The 24,744-nt window shown below is 40.5% G+C and overlaps 1 protein-coding gene across 1 annotated transcript in view; it reads right to left on the bottom strand.

The window, feature by feature from the left end:
- GRM7 (glutamate metabotropic receptor 7) overlaps positions 1-22,565 on the bottom strand; it is an 822,804-nt gene extending 800,239 nt beyond the window's left edge. Inside the window, 1 exon segment of the mRNA XM_030307293.1 lies at positions 22,047-22,565. Coding sequence (XP_030163153.1) covers positions 22,047-22,565 — 519 coding nt within the window.
- Positions 22,566-24,744: the final 2,179 nt, after the last annotated feature.

The following is a 24,744-nucleotide window of genomic DNA, read 5'->3' as shown; positions in this document are numbered from 1 at the left end:
TGGGGGAAATAGGGAGAGGTTGCTAAAAGGGTACAAACTTTAGCTATAAGATAAATATGGCCTGAGGATCTAATGTATAACATGGTGGCTATACTTGCAAATACTGTACTATATAATTTGCTAAGAGAGTAGAACTTAAGTGTTTTCTCCCATACACAGTAAAGTTTATAAATATGTGAACTGTTGGATGTGTTAACTCAATAGAAATATTCCTTTCACAATGTATACATACACCAAATCATCACAATGTATACTTTAAATATAATCTTGTCAATTATACTTCAATAAAACTGAAAAAAAGAAGAAGTAATCAGGGTAAGATTCCCACCCAGGATTATCTAACTCAAAAAACTACACTCTTTCCTAAAAAATACTTTTTAAAGTTTACTTATTTTTGAAAGACAGAGAGAGAGAGAGAGAGAGAGAGTGAGAGAGAGAGAGGGAGAAAATCCCAAGCAGGCTCTGCACTGTCAGCATGGAGCCTGATGCAAGACTTGATGTGGGGCTCAAACTCATGAACTGTGAGATCAGTACCTGAGCCGAAATCAAGAGTCCGATTGAGCCACCAAGGCACCCCTCGAAAAACTACACTCTTAACCATTACAATACATCCCTCAAGATGTTATAACTGTAAAATGCTTAACACAAAGCAAACATAAATGATATTTATTATAACTATAACATTTATTAGTTATCAGTTATGTGTCATAATTTACTTCTAACTACAAGGCTATGAGGTGGGAATTCCTGTTGCAGAACTTAAAAGCCCCTGTGGGCAGTTGTGGGGTAAACACAAGAGGGAATGAGGTCTTTGATTTCCCACCCCAGTGTCTCAAGTTGGTTGTTCGTTTCACCACCTCCTTAAAATGTGGGAATAATGCCTTTCTCACATTTGCAGTGGGCATGGAAATCCATCCATACTTCCAGGTGTATATTAAACCATAGTTTCTCATCACCTTGGAGTCCTCATACCAAGCATCATTTATTCTATTAATATAAAGATTCGAGGAATAGAAGCGAAATGTATATGTGGAGTATTGGAGGAGTCCAAATAGCTTTCCAGATTGCCAAAGTCCTCTACTCTCAGAACAAATTTTAGGGTTCCACATACAAATATTGATGTTTGGGAACAAAATTAAAAATAAAATCAACAACATTTATAATTAACCAAGTAGGTATCATGGGGCAGCCTACATACTAGGCATTTTATAAATAGTACATCTCATCTTTCTGCAGTCCTTCAAAGCTTTATAATATTATTTCTATTTCATCTTAAAAACTATATCCAAGTAGGTTAGTGACTTGCCCAAGACCACATAGCTAGGTTACAAGAGAACAAAGGCATGTTTTAATACTCAAAATGATGATGGATAATATAATTAGAAGAGTACAGCTAATCAAAATCAAAACTATCTTAAGGCATCATTAGGACTTCTTTAGAGTAATTGGATGCCCTAGTGAATACAACAGTTGTAGAGATTATAAATAGTTTCTTTAATTAGCTGATCATACACACCTACTTTAATATTCTCAGTAATAAGGAGCCAACTACCTGACCAGGCACCTTCTTCAAGTTTTGGACAGCTCTGGGGGTGGGGGTGGGGGTGGGGGATGTAGCAACATCTTACTGCCCACAAAATCATCTAGTCTACCTGAGGAAATAAAGCAGAACAAGTAGCTTCTGTTCTTGACAAATGGATACAGTTTCAGTTTTTCAAAATGTGAGTGCTGGATTCATTCATTATAATGGACAGATTTATTCAATAGCTGTCTATTTACCAATGGGCAGTATACTACAAAAACAATGTTAGGTCATTTAAAGGACTAAATGTTGCCTCATTGATACTGTTATCAGTATAATTTATATTGGCATGTTGTCTCACACTGACTTTAAGGAAGCTCCAAGTCTGCATATCTTGGTTTGATCACCTCTGCTTGACAACACTTTCCACTCATTTTCTGAAGGGACAAAGGATAATAAATGCTTTGACTCCTCAACCTACTCATCATACTTCAAAAGACATACTACCTAGGCTGATTGTATCAAGACACCCCAAGCAGGAGTCCCAGAGGTTAAATCCCTACTTTTTTTTGGAGGGGACAGAGGCTGCCCCCCCTCCCACGGCCCCTCACTTCATGTTGCTAGGCACTATCTTAGCCTATTGTTGATAATCAGCATTTCATACTAAAAATTAATTCTGTTTTTCTGATGGCAAGCACACAACTTCAAATGCCATTTTTATAAACAAGGCAAGATTCTTCAGAGGGATAGATTCTTTCCAACCATAATATGAAGCAAGGATTGGGGCACCTGGGTGACTCAGTCAGTTAAGCATCCTACTTAGGCTCAGGCCATGATTTCACAGTTAGTGAGTTTGAGCCCTGAGTCAGGTTCAATGCTGACATTTCAGAATCTGGAGCCTGCTTCAGATTTTGTGTCTCCTTCTCTCTCTGCCCCTTCCCTGCTCATGCTCTGTCTCTCTCTCTCACACAAAAATAAACATTAAAAAAATTAAAAAATATATATGAAGCAAGGATTTACATTCCCATACTGCCCAAAAGGAAATCACTATAAAATTCAAGAGGGTGACTGGTGATTTTCTACACATCTGTGTTCATTAAAGGTTTTTTTTAATAGACTTGACAGTATTACATCTCTTATACATAGAAAAATTAGTAAATGAAATCAAACTGCATCATATAATATATAAAAAATAAACATATTAATATATTCAAAGTTATAAATCAAATGAAACAACATGGGTAAAGGTCATAAAGTCACAAAAGAAGAGGGACAGCCAATGAATATATGAACATGTATTCAACCTTACTATTACTAATCAAATAAATTAAATTAAAATAATTATCAGATTTGGGGCACCCAGGTGGCTCAGTCAATTAAGCATCCAACTTCAGCTCAGGTCATGATCTCATATTTCATGAGATCGAGCCCCTTGTCGGGCTCTGTGCCGACAGCTCCGAGCCTGGAACCTGCTTCAGATTGTGTCTCCCTCTCTCTCTGCCCCTCCTCAGATCATGCTCTGTCTCTCTCTCCTTCAAAAATAAACATTAAAACTTTTTTTTAAATAATAAAAAAAATAATTGTCAGATTTTACTCATCAGAATGACAAAGACTTAAATAGGTGGTGATACTGGTATTGGTGACAGGTTAAAACCACACAGGATGCTCAACCGCTAGCAGAAAAGTGATGCAGTGTCACACTTCTGGAAGACAGTAGGAGTGTAAATACCAAAATTAACAAGCAGCCGTCCAATTTCTAGAAATCCATTCTAAAGAAATAAGTGAACAACTGCTCAAAGAAATGGGAAGAGGGATTTTTTTTCATTGTTTAGAGAAGCAAAATGGAGATAATCTAAATGTTAAGCAGTAGGGAACTGGTTAAATAAATAATGGAGTGCTGTTCAACCATTAAAAATTAAAATACAAATTTTCATTAAAGTGATATGGAATCATGTTCATAATATAGTACCAAGTAAAAATATGTTTGTGTTGTGTTTATGTGCACCTTCCCTCACAAAAATAGTCTCAAAACACAACTTTAAAAATGTTAGGGAGATGATTTATGAGAAATGGGAATTTCAGTTATTTTTTTTACTTTTTCTCTTTGTATATTTTCCATTTTTGTAGTTTTTGCACTTGTAAAAAATTGTATTTTTACAATTAAAAATATTTTAATTTACAACTAGAAGACAGAATTCTCTAATTTTCCATTAATTTTGCACCATGGTTCAGGGTGTAGGTGTACAAGAAAAAAAACATCTTTTTTTTTAAATCAATATCAATTTACTTTCCACAAATTTACCATTTGAAATTGGTAGAAGTTGCAGAGGGTCCAAGTACTTTATTACCTTTCAAAGCATTGGAGGCTTTGGAAAAATTTATTTCACAACTTTTATCTGATACTGAGGTGGGAGTGAAATAGCAGGATGATAGGAATTAGGGAGGAGTCATCGTGAACTAGGAAAGAAAGCAAGAAGCAATTTGATCTGTACTCTTTTTTAAGGTACAGGCCCCCAAGTGTCAGCTCATACTAAACTGTCTGTACACACACACACACACACACACACACACACACACACTGAATCTATTGCGTCAGGCTGATCACTCATTGTGGTGGAAACAACCAGTTGTAGAGGGAAGACTTTTAATTAGCTCCTCCAGATTATAAAAGCAGCACTAAAACCAAGCCAGGGGCAACATCCCCCATCTCCATTTGCAACTGTGTGTGGCCACATTACTGGTTCTTTCCCAAAGAACTTGACCAAAAGTGATGTGAAGAGTTTATATTTGAAGGATAACGGGTTGTGCGCTTGCAACTTCCTCTCCCCTTTCCCTTTTGAGACAAATGTAAAGGCACATGATGGACGTGGTGGGTTCCTGAATCACAGAGCAGAAAGCTGACCTTTGAACAACAGAAGTCCATACTGAACTACTGAGTCAGTGAGTGATAAACTTCCAATGTGTCATGCCACTGAGATTGGCAGTTTGTCATATTTTTCTCTTAGAACTCAATTTACTCATTTGTAAAATAAAGTGTTTGAACAAGCCCATCTCTCAGTTTCTTCTAGTGCTTTTACTTTTCTTACTTTTTAATTCTCTGAGACACTCCACATATTGCTCACCTTCTCAGTTAACCAGTAAGTCTACCTTTTTCTTTCTTTGTCCCACAAAAGCAGATTTTTCGAGGGCTGGAGAAGTCATAGAAGACTATTGCTTTAGTTTAAGATAGGAGTTCAAATATGAGGTAAGAAGAAGAGGTGAGGATCCAGAGAAATACTTTCAACAAAGAAGAATGAGAGAGCACAGGCTGAAGAAAATTTGGTTATAAAGAATTCAGACAGGAGAAGTAGATACATGATATCTAACAGATTCGTTCAAAGGCATTTTAGAAAGGAAAATTTGTGAACATGTAAAGAAGAAAAAACACAGCAGAAATGAATGCCTTTTGGTCCCTAAATGAATTTTATTTTGAATAGATTCATATCACTTATACATGTACCATAAAACATCTCTGTCCACTTCTTCCAGAATTTTCTAAAGCCTGACAGAACATCTGCAGAGAGAGGATGTCATTCCAGGATAATCAACTGCAAGTTACTAAATTAAGATCAAAATGTCCTCAACCTTGAACAGTTTTCAAAGAGTTTTTAGAAGAAAGGAGGTCTCCAGGGGGTTGTATAATTATATAATTGTACCCTTTCTAAGAGACTATTTACAGATAAGTAAAGTTTCCCACCATTCTTTAAAGTACAATATATGAAATAAAATACGGTTGGGGGGGTATTTGTTTGTAATGGTGGGGAGGAAATCTGTGCCGACTGCTAGTTGTCTAATCAATAAACACTCTCTGCCTATTCCTTACTATCAGAGCCCTGGTTTAGTGGACCTCATTATCCTTAAGGTTAAGGTAGTCAGGTTTAAGCCTTACATCCTTGAGATCTAAATGGAAGTCTGCTGATGAGTTGCAGCAAATAATTTGCTCTCTGATTTAGACACTGCCTTTCTGTAGCCCTGATATTCGTGCCCTCCCACAACACACACACACAACACACATTCTTTTTTTTTTCAACATTTACTTTTTTTTTTTTTACTTTTTTTTTTTTAACATTTATTTATTTTTGAGACAGACAGCATGAACAGGGTAGGGTCAGAGAAAGAGGGAGACACAGAATCTGAAACAGGCTCCAGGTTCTGAGCTGTCAGCACAGAGCCCGACGCGGGGCTCGAACCCACGGACCGCGAGACCATGACCTGAGCTGAAGTCAGATGCTTAACCGACTGAGCCACCCAGGCGCCCCAACATTTACTTATTTTTGACAGAGTTCATGAGTGGGTGAGGGGCAGTGAGACAGAGGATCAGAAGTGGGCTCTGAGCTGACAGCAGAGAGCCTGATGCTGGGAGCTTGAATTCACCAACTGTGACATTATGACCCGAGCCTAAGTCAGAAGCTCAATGGACTGAGCCACCCAGGCTCCCTAACACACACTTTTTATCTGTCTTTGTCTTTCTTTCCTTTTTCCCCCCTCTTCTTTCTTCCTGCCTGATGGTTAGAGAACTGTAGAGGGTCAGCAGTCACCTTACAAGTAGAGGGATCACAGTGACATGCTAGAGAAGTGGGAGATAAAAGGTGGAGGAAGCTTGTCCCTTGCGGGCACTTCTTCCACAGCAGAATTAACACTAGTGGGACTATCTCCAAACTTCTTTTCATATGCAAAAAGTAAAGTAAGTCACTCTTACTTTTTCTTAGCTCAGCAAAACTCATTACTAACTGAGAATTCTAACCCCAGGTTTCTAGAATGCTTCTCACCATACCATAGTTATACTCTTGTTTTAGACTCCTAATAATCAGACCTACTTAGGGTAGGTGTGTGGGTAGGGCTGGTTCCTCTGGAAGCCCTCATCCTCTCCCACCTCCTACAACACACACACCAGATGAGTACTGGATTTGTGTCCACTCATCCTCCTATCTACACTTGGAGGCCAGAAGGCCTTCAGTGACAACCTTTATGAATGGTTAAGAATGTGGGTTCTGGAATCAGACTTCCTAGATTTGAACTCTTAATCTGCTTCCTACCAGTTTAGGACACAGGGACATGAAGTAGCCCCTACATACTTTATTGAAAGGATTAAATGAGCAAGTTCTTATAACCTTTCCTGAGTCAATCAATTCTAGCTACTATTGTTACCTTTGACCAATTAGGGTGGAGTCCCCTTGCCTCCATGTGTCTTCGTGCATGTCTCTTTCACTGCACACACAATCCTATACTACAGAATTGTGAGGCATGTTTTCAATAAACAAGTGATAAGTGGTTCTTGAAGTGTGGTCCCTTCGATAGCAATGTCAGCAACAACTAAGGAATGATTAGAAGTATAAACCTACTGCTCCAGAAAGTGTAGAGGTAGAGCCCAGCAATCTTTCTTAACAATACTCTCAAGCAAATCTGATGCTCAATGAAGACTGAGGACAGCTGGGAACATCCATCTTAGACTCTCCTGGAGGTGCTCACTAAAGATAGAGTTACCTAGACCTCATACCTGACCAACTGGAGAAGGGGATCAAAAATCAGCCTGGTTTGGGACATCTGGGTGGCTCAGTTGGTTTAAGAGTCCAACTTCAGCTCAGGTCATGATCTCACAGTTTGTGAATTTGAGCCCCACATGGAGCTGTCTGCTTTCAGGGCACAGCCCGCTTCAGATCCTCTGTCTCCTTCGCTCTTTGCCCCTCCCAAGCTTGTTCTTTCTCTCTTTCAAAAATAAACTAACACACACACACACACACACACACACACAAAGAACTGGACTGGTCAGCATGCCTGCCATGATTCTTCAGCACATTAATGTTTGAGAATCACTGCCATTTTTAATGTGAGGCTCACTCTGTTTGCCCAGTGGACTTTACTTGGAAGGAAGGTCTTTGAAAATTTATATTTTTATTATTGTTATTACTATCATTATTCTAGAATCTCTAGTGCAGAGTGCAGTCTCAGGCACAAAATAGTTGCTCATTAAATGGGTCTCTGAAAAGTCTTAGTAGAGCTTTGAGATTAATTCCTTCAGAAGAAGAAATACTACACACTCACTCACACACACACACACACACACACACAAACACTGTTTAGAAGTTCAATTCTTTGGGGTGGCTGGGTGACTCCTTTGGTTAAGGGTCTGACTCTTGCTTTTAGCTCAGATCATGATATCATAGTTTGTGAGTTCCAGCCCTGCATCAGGCTCCACAGGAAGAAGTTTTATTTTTTTAAAAAAAGCTTATTTCTTTGACATTTTCTCAGTTTTTGTAATTTTAGATAATATTTTTTAACTTTTTGTGTTTCAGTCAGTATTTTCCATCTTCAGAGAAACAGATAAATACAATTAAATATATAGTTTTTTAATTCACAAAAGTAAATAGGTATAAGGGAAATTCAAGTAATTACATCTTCAAATTATTTCTTTGGGGTATGTCTATAATTCTATATATCTGATGACATTAAAGATTAAAGATGTACTAAGACATTTGAGACTGTATTGTTAAATGAATTTAGTTTTGTGTAAAGTGGTAGAAATATTTTCTTCAACAAATTACCTGCAGATATAAAATCACAACACACAAATCTACCAAAAAAAAAAAAAAAAAAAAAAAAAAGCAAGCTACTGAATTAAATCTGATTGGCTATTTCTCTGCTGTGCGTATATCTGTGCTATCTGTGCTAATAATTTCATTTGCTACTAGAAGAAGCCAAAATTTAAATATAAATACATATATTTCCTCAATTTAAAACTGTTCTTAAATATGAATAATTTTATACATTATATATATATATATATATATATATATATATATATAGGTGTGTATATACACCTATATAGAGATATATATGAAGAAAAAAACATTCAATATTCTGGAATTCCTCCCTACCTCTCCTCACCCCTGTTAAACTTGCAATCAAACACTTAACTATAAAAGGTTAGAGCTGAGAGAATTTTGGAAACAATCTAGTAACACAAGGTTATATAACCTTAATTAAAAATCACTGATTTGGGAGTCAAACAAACCTGAATCCAAGTTCTACTTCTACCATATTTTAATGAGCAAATACTACCTCTGAGGTTCTGTTCCATATGTGCATTATGGGGGATCATAATAATACATATCTTTCCTGTTTCACTATCAGGGGATCATGAAACAACCCATTTACAATGGTTAGTTAAGTACCTTGCACCTAGTAAGCTCTGAAGACATAAGCTAACAGAGGAGAGATGAAAACAAAACTCAGTGACTAACTCCTACCTCAGTGGTTCCAATGGTCATAGTGACCTTCTTCATTTCAGCCTACTCTCTTATTAAGACTAAGGAGAAGAAGATTAGCAAATTAGGATAGTATTTTGAAAATAGTGCCATACTTCTTTAATGAACAAAATTATAAAAATGAAATTCTTGATTTTGCAAAATATGAAAGGAACTCTAGTTCTTTATGTTAATTCTTTAGAAAACCAATCTGTGGCTCTTAGATGTATCTTCCAACCCAGCCCCACCCATGACAGGACCACATTATGTCATTGTAAATGGAAACATCAACAACAATCAACAAGCAAAGTTACAAGCCAGTGAAGACTCATAGGTTTGATATAGACAATAGAGCTATGTTATTATATGTTAAAATAAGGTAACATGAAGTACTTACTCTAAAAAGAAAGCAATCTGAAGATTATAATTTTTAGAATAATCCTATAAAAAGAACCAGCTAGAAAGTTATTTAGAAGGTTTTCTTTATAAGGAAGCTCTCTGTATATAACTTTTAATGCACTATTGATGAGCACAATTCAACAAAACTCAAATAAATATTTGCAGATGCACTATAAAACTATAAAAAGAAAAGCACAGTTGGACACTACTGGGATAAAATTGCATTTCAGGATAAGACCCTACACTTGACCTCAAGTAAATTAACATGTAATAGAGTGGATGAGTCATGTATAGAATGTAAGAATGCTAAGAGGCCAAGGTAAGTACCAAAAGTAACATGTGGGGATTCTTAAGGAAATAAAATATTGGTTAATTGATTGAAGAAAGGCAAAAGGGAGTAATTTCCCTTTGGTCTTTGAAAAGGGCCCTTCCTCTCCCTACTAGTACTGAGGCAAGGACAGCACGGGATATATAGGAATATGAGGATCAAGACTTCTCTTATCTAAGTGGCTGGAAGCATATTTTTTTTACCAGGATGTAGTATAATAAAATTTACAGGCCATTGAGGTCAGAGAGACAGAGGTTTAAATATCAGCTCCATCTCTTGCTGTGAGTCAAAATGCTTATTTTTTTAACACATCAGTGTTTTTATCTGTAAAGTAGGGATGATGATAATCAGGTCTCCCACCTGATGTGAGAACAACATGATATAGTACACATACAGGGCCAAGTTTGGTGCCCAGCACACAGAAAGTGTTCAGTATGGTTAGTTAAGTGACAATGATGGCAGTGATGGGATGGTGTTGACTCCACCCCTACAGGACAGGTCTGATGAGGAGAAGAGCTGAAGGACCTTTGGGGTTCATGAGGCTTTATAAGCACTCCTTAATAAACGTAAGGTGATTATTCAAATAATTATGTTCAACTTAAGAAAAGTAAGGACATCAGATTTGTTCAACTACTTAAAAATATTAGTAGTACTGATAGTATTTGTGGAAGTTAATAAGTATTAAGTGATTACTGTATGCCAAAAACATGCTAAATGCTTTATTCACTTACTACAATGATGCTATACAGTAGGTCCTAATATTATTATTCTTTTTATCAACTGTAAACTCACAGGAGTTGCAAAAAACACCTAACAACTCACTGTCAATACACAATGGAAAGGAGTTCAAATTCAGTCTGCCTGACTTGTGCTTAATCACTAAAGTATGAAAATAACCATTTTGCCCTTTGCCTGACTTCTCTACTGAGGCCTGAATATTTCTTTAGTCTTCCAGATGAAGAGAGAAAATTCCTTGGCCTCAACATCCAACTGCCCTTTCCAAACAGGAATTGTTTCAATAAGCAGCAGTATGCTGTCTCCAAGTCCATCCACCTTGAGGACTAACGATCAGATACCAGTGGAAGGAAAAGCTCTGTCACAACCCTACTCTTATATAGAAACATGGCAGAAATAGAAATGGCGGGGAGGGGATAATGAAATGATGCATTGGAGAGATAGTACCTGGCATGGTGATGATGATGATGATAATGTTGATAAATAGACCTTGCTGTGCTCTAGCCATTGTATTAAGTGCTTGGCATGGGTAATTTCATTTAATCTTGAAGACAGTACTAAGAGGATGGAATACTATCGTCACCTTATAGATGGGAACACTGAGGGGCAGATAATCAGCTAAACTGACCAAGCTAATATAGTTAGCAAGTGGAAAGCAGGAATTTAACCTACGTCCAGTGCCTACAATCTTAACCATTATGCTACACTGCCTTCTGAAGACATAAAAATTCCAGTGATCTTTCCTATTACCCAGTCCCATACTGCAAACTAAAATAAGTCTAAGAGAAAGAGACAGCAAACTTGGAGTGTGACACCTAACAGAGTGTCAGTCATTTCAAAACAATGTACTTTTATCATATGGTACAGTTCTTGTGATAATCTTTACAACCCATTTTCAAGAAACAGGAAGCAAAGATACATCCCTATTTACAAGGAAGATGAGACAGCATATTTGACATTGGGTTTAAGTGTTCCAGAAAATGTGGTCCCAGCAGGCATACATGCTAGTAGATTTTCCCCACCTACCAAATCCAGAAGAAATCTTTCATTGCTATGTTGTTTTTCATAATCCCGCTCTTTTAGTGTCTGCCATTCATCCTCTGGCCTCTTCCTTTCTCCATTTCTGTATAGAAGTATGCTAAGTGTGGTTTTCATTTGTATTTCCCTGATGAGGAGCGACGTATGACAATAAATTTCATATTAAAAAAAAGAAAAAAAAGACGCCAAGTGTATGTTCTCTGATGTGAAAAGGGTGTGTTATGACAGGGAGCCATGGTGCCTCAATGTTGGGTTTTTTGTTGTTGTTGTTTTTTTTCATCTTAATTCTATTATGCCAACTCCACTGAACTTAATTATAGTGAATACAGAATTACACAATTACCCTCTGTTCTGTTCTTCAGATGCTATATTTTGATAAAATTTACTACATGCTGCTCTCCCCCTGAACACTAGAAACGGATGTGTTGATATAAAATTTGTTATAATTGCCATTAAAATATAGCTTACATAATGACAGTGTTAAAATACAATTATAGATGTGTAGAGACAACATGGTCATGCATTTTTTAGTATAAGGACATGCTTAGACCAGTATCCGATAATCAAATGAATAAGAAACAGAATTTTGGATAAGCTACAAAGGCTGTTAAATGATTTATAAAAACCTAAAGGGAGCTCAAAACCAGTAAGATCAAATTTTCCCCACCGTGTATTCAATAGCAAAGTGAATGGAAGATATGAGATGCCCAATGAAGTGATCAAAGTCTGTACCCATAAGGATATTATAAGACAGGCCCATTATTTTTCCTTGAATACCTGGGTCTCTGCTCAAACTCTCCTATACAACTGACCTTTGAACAACATGGGTTTAAACTGTGTACGTCCACTTATATATGGGGTTTTTCAATGAATACAGTACAGTCCTGTAAATGTCTTTTCTTTTCCTTATGATTTTTCGTAGTAATATTTTATTTTCTCTAGCTTACTTTATCCTAAGTATACAGTGCATAATACATATAAAAAAACCAAACTATGTGTGAATTAAATGTCTATGTCATCACTAAGGCTTCAGGTCAATGGTAGGCTATTAACTTTTAGAGGACTCAAAAGCTCAGTGTGGATTTTCAACTGTGTGGGGGTCAGTACCTTTGACTCCTACATTGTTTAAGGGTCAAATGTATACCAGTGATGCAAATCCCCAACTTTTATGTTATATAAATTGACTTAAAACAATTGTGTCACAAATACTGTTAAAATGATTGTGACATCACTTTGTTCAGTTCTACTGCAAAAACTATAGGATTTTTTTTTTCATTTCAGACAATTGTCTTTAGCTAGTAGTTATTAAATTTGGGGGAAATACACAGTGTTAACCGCATTATTTCATTTAATCTTTAAAATAGTATTCCCATGTACTCATTCTTAGTTATCTCCGTTTTATGAAAATGTATCTCTAGTTTAGGTTTTTCTTCATAACTGCAGACTTGTATATCCAACTGTGCATTCAGCATCTCTACTTGGATGTCAAAAAATTTCTCAAACCTTCTACCTCCAGATCTGATCTTTGATTCCCCAGATGTGCTCGACTCCAAACCTCTTCCATCTGAAGTGATAGTAATCCCACCTTTCCACTTGCTCAGGCCCCATGTCTTGGATTCACCTTGTCCCTTTTCTTCCTTTCACATCTCCCATTCTATTTACCAGGAAATAGTGTCACCATCTTCCAAATGTATCACTTCTTGAATCATCTGCTGCTAAAATCCTGGCCCAAGCCACCACCAGTCATCTCTTAAGCACCTGTAATCACCTCCTGAAATTATCCCTAATTCCACTCTTTCCCCCATCCTCAATACCACAGATGACATTGTTTTAAACCAACAGACGCATCATGCTAAAATCCCACCACTCATTGCCTACACTTATGGTAAGACAAAATACATGTGATGGCTTCCAAGGACTACCAAGGCTTCCCAAACTGCCCTGTCATATCTCTAATCTCAAGCCCTCTTGCTTCCCCTTTCTCTTCCTGACTTACTCAGTCATAGTGGCATCTTTGATGTTCCTCCAACCTGCCAGGCATATTTCTGCCTTAGCGTTCTGGCACTGGTTGTTCCGGCTGGCAGGGGATGGTCTTCCCCTAATCCATTCTGACAATTCCCTCACTTCACGTCTTTACTCAACTGTCACCTTATGAAATCCACCCTGACTACCATAGTTAAAAATAGAACCCACCTGTACACCCCCCAGGACTACCAACCCAACATTCCTCAGCATGCTTCATGTTCTTTTCCATATTCCATAGGGTTCATCAACTATCATACTGTAGGACTTATTTATCACATCTATCTGTTTCCACATGAGAGTGTAAGCTGACAGAAGAGTAGAGATAGGAGAAAGGGAAGAGGAGAGGGGAGGAAAGACAGAAGGGAGGGGGAGAGAGAGGAGAGAGAGAACACACTTGTCTCTTTTAGTCACTGATATGTCCAAGCACAAAAAACAGTGCACAAGAGGGATGCTTAATAAATATTTCTGGAAAAAAATACAGATGAGGAAACCAGTGGTAGAACTCAAAAAGTTTAAGTAAGTTCCTCAAGGTTGTATGGCTACAAAAAGGTCACAGTGGACTTCAAACTTGGGGCTGACTAACCCCATAGCCCACTACTCTTAGCCTGTCTGGTATATAAGTCCACGGCATTCCTTGTTCACCTTAATCATAGCCATAGAAATTCTCACTCCACTGAATAATACTACTAATGTGTTCTCACTGTGTGTGTGTGTGTGTGTGTGTATGTGTGTGTAATATTTTCCATTTAAACAAAGGAACAAAAAGAGTGAAATCCAGCATGGATTATTATGGTAATTTTACAGTAAATTTAGCAATAGTGACACTTAAGAAATAGTTATATTTAGTAATAATAGCATAATAATAATAAAATAACAGCTTTTAAATGTATTGAACATTCATTACATGCTAAACTCAGTGCTAAAATATTTCCATGCTTATTTTGGGCAATCTTTACAATTACTTATCAGACAAGTATACTTGTATCACTCCCATTTCAAATATAAGAAAGTTGATAAGAAATGTACCTGTTTGATCAAGGTGAGACTGGTAAAAAGTAGTGAGGATGAATTTAAATTCAAACCTAACTCCAGAATTTTGTTCTTCATCCCTACATGAAAATTCTGATGACTCCTTTGATAAAAGTAAGTTTTCTCCAGGAAAACATCCTGCATTATGTCTGCCTGTGCTACTACATTCAGAACACAGTCAAGTTTAAAACCCGATAAAAATGTTTAAGTAGTACTTTAACAAATGGAAATATTTTCATCTAAACAATAAGGTAGAAAAGCAGGCTGAGCCCTTGAAGTGGCTTCGTTGCTATCTTCCAACAAGAACAAGAGAAAGGATTGGCAGCCACAGAAGAGAGAGAGCACAACATCCAGAGATGGAGAGTTCTGTAAATGACCAATTATAAAACTATTTAGCTGTAGCACTTTCATAGCAAGAGGCAAAATAATCCATTAAACTGAAAATTCTCCTTCCCCTCACTCTACGGCCCACATAAACATTAATGTTGCATTTATTAGGATGTATTTCCTGTGCTCTATCAACTTGACTTTCAGCAATTGTATTAATACAGTCCGCTCACTTTGCACATATATCTGAATGATGGATTTTCCCACTTGAGGTTTGTAGAAAGAGTAGAGTGAATGAAATAAAGTTCAGAAAGAGCCATCATAATCCATAATGATGGGCACTGAATCAGGACCAAAAAAAAAAAAAACACATCTTTTCTCTTTTATTTGCATGGACAGTCTACTATGTATTTATTTCCTACATACAGGGCTACCTGTTGAATAATAGACAACAACCATATTTCATTTGGGGGTGAGGATTTGTGTGCTCAAGTTTTAACAGACCTATAGAATTAATCTCATTGTAGAACTGAAATAAAATATTATTTCTTTCTGGAAATAGGTGTGGTTAAGCAATCAGCCACTTTGATGTCTTCAAATTTCACCACAGTTTCAGGGTAGGTGAATTATAATTATTTTAAGTATTTCTGCATTCGTGCAAGAGTTGAACAGCATTCGTAGTGGTTGACAACCAGGGTACTGTCAGATAAACCTGAGTGTGAATCTAGACTTTGCCACTTACCAGTCATGTGACTTGGGGCTATGAGAATCACTTTCTTCAGCTGTACGGTGGGGATGATAATATGCCTTTTGCAGAACTATTGTAAGAACTAAATGAGATAAAGTATTTATAGTGCATGGCATAATGGCTCCTAGCAAAGATCAAATTATTAATGTGGTTACTACTACTGTTATTGAAAAGAAATTAGAGCTTTGGTTCTCATAAAACAGATATGTATACTATATTGTAACTTCACATTATTTTATTTTTGACCTTATAATATAATAACTTGATTCAAGAAACATTTAGCAGTAAATATAATTGAAAGGAAGTTACTTGTCAAACATGGAAATATCATAATCATAAATGCTGCCATAATATTCTTCTCAGATATTTACCTGAACAAAGATTTTGTTTTGCTTTTGTTAGGTACATAAAATACATCTATTTACTGTGTCATTTGACAAAAGGTCCATGAATTCATTGGTATGAATGTATGTTGCATAACTGTCTTCTAAACAGTAGTCACATATACAGGTTAGTTGTTGGAAAAATGTGTTTGTGACTGTTCTTTTTTGTCTACTTTAAGTAAAAGGGGAAGACAAGTAGTTAGGCTTGATGCTTACTGTAGAGTGACCCAGGAGTTTAATGCATTTTGTACTCCATTATGCCAGGAAAATGCTGCTCTTCCCTGGAGACATCAACAAAAGATTTGCTGTAATGAAGGGAAGCAAGGATGGTTCTAAAGCTTCCAAATAGGAGGCCTATATGCTGCACTCCACATCAGAAGTGTTCACCTTCTCTCTCAATTGCATCAAGATGGGATAACAAATCCTTCATGTTAATAAAGCAAATGTTGAGAAGAGAGGGAAGAATGCAGAGTTCTGAATATCCCACACCTGCCCTAGAAGGATTATATTTAATGTAAAGAAAATATATTATTTCTCACTTAATGGATGCCAATCAGCAAGCCTTACACTAAGCTAAGAAATCGCTTGTTTTGGCTAGGAGGCTGTTGGGTTTTTGTTGTTGTTGTTGTTTTGTTTTTGTTTGTTTGTTTGTTTTAGTGTTTATTATTGAGAGAGAGAGAGACAGGAAGAGCGCAAGCAGGGGAGGGTTAGAAGGAGAGGGAGACACAGAATCTGAAGTAGGCTCTAGGCTCCAAACTGTCAGCAGAGAGCCAGATGCGGGGCTCAAACTCATGACTGCAAGATTATGACCTGAGCCAAAGTCAGATGCTTAACCGACTAATCCACCCAGGAGCCCCTGGCTAGGAGACTTTTAACTGCACATAGCTGAAAACAAACTGAAAATAGTAGAAGGAATTTTGATGAATTAATTTATTTTAAGAACAAGTGCTGAAAATTCAGGGATTCAGCTGATTCAGATATAGTTGGGTTTGAGAGTTTCAGAGTATCAACAGGGCTCGGGCTTTCTCTCCATTACTCAACCCTGCCTACCTCTGTATGACTTTATTCTACAGAAAGTCTTGTCTTGTGTTGAATGGCCACTGGGAGTCCCAGAGTTGTTTTTCCCCAGCTTAGAAATTCCAGAGAGAGGAGCCAATTTTCCCATTTTCCTCTGGCAGAAAAGTCTTGGGGAGGATTCTGGCCAAGGTCAGATGCCTACACCTGAACCCATCACCTGCTTTGCTTGAGTTCAGTTACTTGGGCCAGGGAGGAGGCAGAAAGTCCTTATTTGGCAGTTTTCCAAAAGAAAGCCTGGTGTTTTTGCAAGATGAAAGGGGACAGCACTGGATAATGAAAGCTATATCTGACTCTATAAATTCCACAGTTCCTGCTCCCTGTCCCAGGTCTTCTGACGATGCAGTAAGCCAACCCAGAAGGTCATTTTCCTCAACACCAGCCTTGATATACATGACTAAGAAGCACACCAGCAAAAGAAAAAGGGGGAAAAGTCTGAATATGAGAAATGAGCTAGACTGATATTAAGATACCGGTGAAAATATTCTTTAAAAGTTCCCCCAAACTCGCTCAAAGTTCAAAGTGGGAGCCAGAAATATGACATTATAGAGTTTGGACAAGAGCAGGTTTTCTCCAAGCAAACTACGACCTGAAGAGATTAAAGACTTAGAAACATTTATTTTTAAAGAAAAAAAAAATCAGATGAAGTAACTGAGGCCTGGAAAAAATAATCAATTTATTTAGGGTAACAAGACTAATGAATGGCAGGAATGAGATTGGAGTGCACTTTGTGTAATCTGGCTATGGTCTTTTAAGGCCATGACACAACCTATATATATAGGAAATGGAGCATTTATGGTTTGTTATACTCTAAGAATTTATGAAAACAAAGCAAAGGCCATCATTATTTCCATTATTTTTGAAGAGAAAAATTCCCAAAGACATCTTAATCTTATGGGCCTGTATACATAAAATATAAACATGGAGGTATCTTCAAATATAGTATGTGCCTGCCTCTATTCCTTCCCTCTCTGCTCTTTTCAAAAATGCCCCTTTTAAAAATTGCCCACTCACCATCTGTTAGGTAAATTTCCTGAAACACAGTAAATGTGGAGGCAGAGATTGTTATAGAGCCTATTCCAAATGGCACTGACACCTGTATTTATGAAATTTTAAAAAGAGTAGGTTAGAGTTGTTTAAAAAAAATTCCTACTATAGTAATACCATATCATCCTAGGTGCCCAGTTCTACCCAATTATGTAAGATGGACAGAAAGAGAGAAAAGAGGGAGCAAAAGAAAGAAAGAAGAAGAAAACTAGGTATGTATATGTAAAATGCCCTGGAAGTTTGAGATTATGTTCAAGCTTCAATGAACAGAAGGACGGCATTTAGAAATTTACAAATGTATTTCATTTATGGTATAAAGTCCACAGGTTTAGATCTGCAATATGCTCCAACAAGAGTCAAGTTGGCCACTTTTTCCATGTAGTTGCTTTTGAAGGAACAAAGCAACTGAAACAGATGCCATTCAATTCCAAGTCTATGGCTTAGACCATGTCACTGGCCATGAAATATTGTTCATTCAGAGTCAGGATGTAGCAAGAGTAATTTATACTCTCAGAGTGTTTGCTCTCAAGTCAATAACAGAGAAGCCTTGAATAAAAACATGCCTATTACTTTCCACTATAATATATCTTACTTATAGCCCATAAAACAGTGGTCAGGGGAGATTTATCCTTTGGACACCATATTATATAAGCTCTCTACTTTAAGCCATCCCCACTCTGTGATTATTTTTTAAATATGTTACTCATAGTCAAAATTAATTTACATTTAATCTTTCTTAGCATTAGGAGAGTATTATTTTGTACAGGCTCAGAAACAAATCTCCAGAAATTCCTCCCTGATGTTTCTCTGAGGCTGAAAATGCATTGCAGGGTGGTTGCAGTGACTTAATTCTTGTTGGCAGAGCCCTGGCCACACACTAATTTCATTAGCCTCAAATTCCTAGATTTGAAAGACCCAGTGGACATCATTCCTGTCCTCTGACATGTCGTTTACTAATCAATTCAGTGTGCATACAGAGGAGAGAGAGAGAGAGAGAGAGAGAGAGAGAGAGAGAGAGAGAATGGACTTGCTCAGCTCACATCTTTGGTCTGGTAGACCAGCAGGCAAATGAAAATTCAAAGTCATAGACACTATTTATATCTGAGGAGTCATTCTTGCCCAGGTCCTAATTTTCAGGAAAGAACTTCATTCCAGTTTTTTTCTGACAACAACATTAGTTACATTTATTACTATCTCATTACTCCTTCCTGTCCCCCACCCCCAGTGTGTAGTACTTAAGTCACTAAGTCACTAAGTATTCCTTCCTCCAGCCTAGAAGCTTATCTCACCGTAATTTTTTATCTCAAATGATAGGTTTGGCATGGTTCCCACAGCAACCTACTGGGCCCTGGAAAAGAAAACTCAAATCTCTGGAGAGCTAAGAATTCAATCATTTACAGGAGCTTCTTTTATATAGGACAATCTTAATTGAGCTGAACCCTGCAGTCCCAGAGAAGATTCACCTACAGTTCTTTCCCTCTCTCTCTAAATTGATTGTGCTTTGGAACAATGGGTCTGTGTACCACTATTCTCTCTATTCATTTTGTAGGCTTACAGAAGCTGGGAAATTAGGGATTAGACTTGCATGCCCAGAGCTCCTACAATCACGTGCAAAAGAAAAAAAAAAAAAAAAAAAAAAACAAAGGCTACTGGGAGAGACTGTTGGAATATATAGCTATATATTCCAACAGGGGCAATGGTGAAGCAGGATACCCACACCGAGAGTTATACCCGGCTTGTAGCACAAGCCACAAGTTGGTGCATTCTTCCTGCTACCCAGCCTCTTCTCCATAAATGCAGGTGAAAACTGGGGGCTCTTTTTCCCTCAGCTGTTCAATCCAACATGAATAGCTGCAATTTGCAAATTAGAGGAAAATGACAGTGTTTTCTCTGAATGGTTGTGGTCCCAACCCACACTAACATTGGCATTCAGTTCCTTTCTTCCCAGCCCAGGGAATGCGGGAATAAGGCAAGCTATTTCTTTTGCTCACAAGAGCCTCAGGTTCACACACCAGAGGAAGAATCAGCTCCCCCTGGAATCTTTCTCAGCAAACACAGTCCTTCAGCCTGCTCTGCAATTCCTCTCCTGACTTGAACATTGCACTCTTTTTCAGACAAACAGGCCCATCTGCAGTACTACCAGTGCTCTGAGTGAAGAGAAGAACAGGCACCAAAATAATTTAAACATGTGAAACACCAAATATGCCTTCGACCCCCGGGGCTCCGGGCTCACAGGGTTGTGAGTGGCCCTAGTGGTTCCCAGGTGATCTCTGACTTCACTTTCTCCTGCAGCACTGCCCTCCTAAGTTGCCAGGCTTTAAGCTCAGACAGGAAGGAAGTGCTTCTGGGTTTGGCTTACAATAACCCAACCTCTTCCCAAAAGCATCATCTCAGAATGAAGGCTGCCCCCAAAGCATTTTTTTGGTTTGCAGATATCTAGGGACTCCCACAACAGCATACTCCAGAAGTGTTAGGGATGTTCAGAAGATCAGAGGGGCCATACCAGGCTGCAGCCTTGGGCAGGCACTTGTCCTTCTAGTGCACACACAAACTTCACACTCCTAGGTGCTGATGTGGTGACAGTTTGAATCTCAAAAGGAATCCCCTTCAGAAACCCAACACCCTTTGGGAAATCATTTGGAAGGGAGCCAATTCGTTAGATATGGGGAGCATAAGGACACCAGGTTAGCCAGAACATCTAGAGAAGGAATTAATTGGGTTGGGGCACTACCTGGCAGGGAGAGAGCTGTGCATTAGGAAAGGATCATCTCAAGACAGAGATGGAAAAAAAAAAAAAAAACAACAACAAAAAAAAACAAAAACCAAAACCTTGGGGGTGGGGGTAGAGAGGAAGAAAAGAATCAGAAACTGAAAGAGGGAGAGAGAAGAAGAAAAACACAAAGGAGGGAGAAAAAGAAAAAAAAGAAATAGAAAGACGGAGAAACAAGGAGAAGGGAACCCACAATCACACAGACCCTGGAACTCAATTTCTTAAAATCCAAAATGCATCAGTTTATACCCAATGCAGCACAGGAGCCACGGGGCACAAAATGCGGGAGCGGGCGGAGAGAGAGCACTGCAGTAGAACCCACCGCTCAGCTGCCCCGGATCCGCCTTCCTCCCATTTTCGCCGTTGCCCTCTGGCGCCCGGAGCAGGAGGGCGGCCGGCATTGCTCAGCGCACCCTAGTGCCTCCCTCCAGGCACCTTCTCGCCTGGCTCCGGGAATCGTTTTCGGAGCCGAGGGAAGGGTTGGGGGGCTGTGGTAGGGAGGTCGTGGGAAGGATGAGCGGAGGGCGGAGGCAGCGAAAGCGATTTTGTTTAGCAGTTAGCATGAGCTCATCTCTGGGCTCTGAAGTGGCAGGAGTAGAAAGCTGATCGCCCAGCTCCTGCCAGTGGCCGGACTGCAAATGCAATTTAGACGGTGCAAACACTTGCCCAGAGCAAATCACCCGGGGGTCACGTCTGCGGGTGGCATCTCCCCACTTGGGGAGCGTCCCCGCGCCTTCCGCCCCAAAGCCCTCGCGGAGACAGGCTACAGGTCGGGAGATCCAACCCGAGACAGATGGGCAATTGACATCCACGCGTAGGTGAAAACCTAGCCCTCGGTTTAAGAAGTGCCTCCCTAAGCTCTTCTTGAAATTTTCCAAGCGAGCTGCGGCTTGCCCGGTGGCTTGGGGCTGGGAAGCTGGGGAGTTGAGAAATGCCCAGTTTCGAGGCGTCTTCTCATCTTTCATATTCCACGAGCCCAACCGGCTCTCACAGGAGCCCGGCACTTTTACAAGCCTGTTTTTGGACCATATTTCACTCTAATGCAAACCCATTTAAATCATCGCCTTGTTTTTCGCAGATTGCTTCTTGTAAATGGGGCCATAAATCCAGGATGTCAAGCCGGATGGAGTGGAGCGCGGACAGGGGAGAGATGGAAGGGAAATGAACCAAGCAGGGAAGGTACCTCCTCGGGTGGGGTGGGAGGGATTCGCAGGATCTCCAGGGTGAAACTGCGAGAAGGCTGACCTGACCCCGCACCCCTGGAGTCCAAGCCAGCTTTTAGGATTAAGAGCGCGGGGAGCTAAAGCGCGCTCTGCCCCGGAGGGAGCGCCTCCCTACCTGGAAGAGCCTCAGGATGTTGGCTACCATGATGGAGACCGAACTCCCTGAAGCCCCAATCACTCCAACTACTTTCTCCGGCTTGACGAAAACCGGAGGCTCGCCGTTGGTGCAGCGCACGTCGGAGGTGTCCTTCTGGATGAGCGCCTGGACGAAAGTGAGCGACTGTTCGAGCGCGTAAGTGTCCCTGGAACAAGTGTCCAGGATCCGCGCGCCCAGCGTCACGTTGGGCAGCAGGTTGGGATCGCTGTTGATCTGGTCCAGGGCGTAGAGCATCGCTTCCAGCCTGTGGATCCCGTTCTCCCTCTTGATGTCGCCGCAGGGCACTCCGCTAGGACCCTTGGCATGCACCGGGAACAGCCCCCCGAGGGTGACGTCCCCCTCGATCCGGATAGAGTGCGGGGCGTACATCTCCTGGCCGCGCGCCGCCGCCGCCAGCGCGCACAGGAGCACCTCCAGCACGCAGCAGGGGAACTTCATCAAAGTCAGGACGCGGAGCAGCTTCCCCAGCTGGACCATGCTGCTCCGGCTGCTGCGGTGGTGGCGGCAGCGCTGGAGGGGATGGTGGCGGGCTCGCCGGGGTCCGGGCCCCTTGGGGTGAGGTCCTCCGGGGAAGCCCTGAGACTCCTGCAGGCACGGAGGGTGGGGGCGCCCGGGGAGGGGCAGCCAGAGAAGATGGGGGGTCCCGCGGCGCCTGCCAGATTGGGGCTCCGTGCGCTCCCGGGTTCGCCGGCCCGCGCGCCGCGCTCGCGCTCCCCGGCTTGCCGCTCGCGCTCTCCAACAACCCAGCACTGGGGAGAGGGCAAGGATTGCTATCGCTTTAAATGGTCGTTCGGCTCCCTCTCCTCCTCCTCCCACTCCCTCCCTCCTTCGCTAGCTCTCCGACACTCCCCACCCTTCCCAGAGCCCGTCCTCCCCACTGGTTTGCATCATCACGCAGGGAGGGGCTGCGTGCTGAGGTAAGGAGGGGGGAATGGGTGGGCGGCAAAGCAGGGAGTGCCTCCGACTGGGAGTTTCGCGGTCCCCAGGGAATCTGAGGATTGCAGGTCTCAGGCGAGGGCTGAACTCCCTTCTTACGGTAGAAGCGTCCAGCTCGCCCGCCTGTACCCACTGGCACATTCTAGGCACGGGTGGCAGCAACCCCAGGAGGGGGCAGGGATATCTGGTGCTGACTGCTCCCAACCCTGAGGTCGCGAACCCTGGCTGTCAGATCCCTGAGACTGCGAGCGAGTCGCTAGGTAGAGAACGCAGTGATGAAGGGGAGGTGGGAGATCCCACTCTCTACTACTAATCCGTCTGGACCAGTTTTTAAGAAAGACACACGTACACACAGGAGCCTGATTCATGACTTAAAGAACCTTTACCCGGAGACTTCTTGCGGGGGCGGGGGGGGGGGGTTGGGGGGAGGAACCAGGCACCGGACAAGCTCTTAGGAAAACACGCCAAGAAACGTTAGGAATGTAAGTGCACCCTGGTCTTCAAGGGTTACTGGGGGGCAGACAAGGATGAACTGAGGTCTCTAGCAAATCTGTGGTGGAAACCTCGGACTCCCCTCTTTTCATTCTATCATCGCCAGAGATGTAACAACTGAGAACTCTGCAAAGCGCACTTTCTTCTCTGGTGCTGACAGGTATAAGGCTTCCTCCTACCCTTTTCCAAAGATGTTTCTGGGCTGCTGACAGGTTTTTGCAGGCAGGAAACAGCAGGAAAGAGGTGACAGTAGGAGGAAGAAAGAAAGGCAGGTAGAAGTCTCCCAGATGATCCAGATACCTTTCTCTCTTTTTCTGGCTGGAGATTTGGTAGCTAAATCAGGATACCAGGACAGGCTGCAGTGCAGTTAGAAAGCTGATTTTCAAAGGTGTCCTCTCCTGCTGGCTGACACCGAACTTTGGCTAGTAAAGCAACAGGTGGCCATAGTTCTTATATGAAGAAAGGATAATGTCTCTGTCCTTGGTACCAGAAGGGACTCAGGATGGTTAGTTAACTCCTTTCTTGCTGAGGTTTTCTGTTGGAGTGCAGCAAAAATATATTATACAGATTTGAGAATGGAGAGAAAACCAGAAGCAAGGCTATACCGGTTGCTGTTGTTGTTACTGTTGTAAGAAAAATGTCCTGGTACAAAAAACAAACAACATAACACACACACACACACACACACAAGGTCAGAAGACTGGTAGTGGGTTGTCTCTGTCTCCAACTACCTGTGTGTACTCAGCATTTCTGTTTTCTTGTCTAGGTTTTAGACAAGAAATAATGTGTGAAATAGTGAGATTGAACAGGATGCTCTCTATGTTATCCCAAATCCTCTGTTAAAACAGGCCATATCCCTTTGGCCATGGGGCTCTTTTTAAGCCAATATCCTCTATTGCTTTCTGCATAGGAGACCAGTTTTTTGATCTCCAAAGAACATTACAAACATTTCCTGCTATAGAGGACTTTTTTCTCCCTTGCTTACCATCTATTCCTCTCCCTTATAGGGACGGTCCAAGCCATCAGTTTCTTTTTGGATAGGCCCTTCCTCCATGTTTCATACTTATGATTTGAGAATGGACCCACTATCTTACAATTTAGGACTGGTGACTGGCTATTGTGATGAGTTCAAGGACAAGAATAGAGCCCAACCAGAGCTATGCATGGCTAATCCCTTGACTTTGGCTGCAGCACCTACTATAGTATAACAGGGTTACCACTATCCAAT

Source organism: Lynx canadensis, chromosome A2 (assembly GCF_007474595.2).
Source record: "Lynx canadensis isolate LIC74 chromosome A2, mLynCan4.pri.v2, whole genome shotgun sequence".
Lineage (NCBI taxonomy): Eukaryota > Metazoa > Chordata > Mammalia > Carnivora > Felidae > Lynx > Lynx canadensis.
Note: the sequence above shows the minus strand (reverse complement) of the source record. Positions and strands in the feature narration are given on the sequence as shown.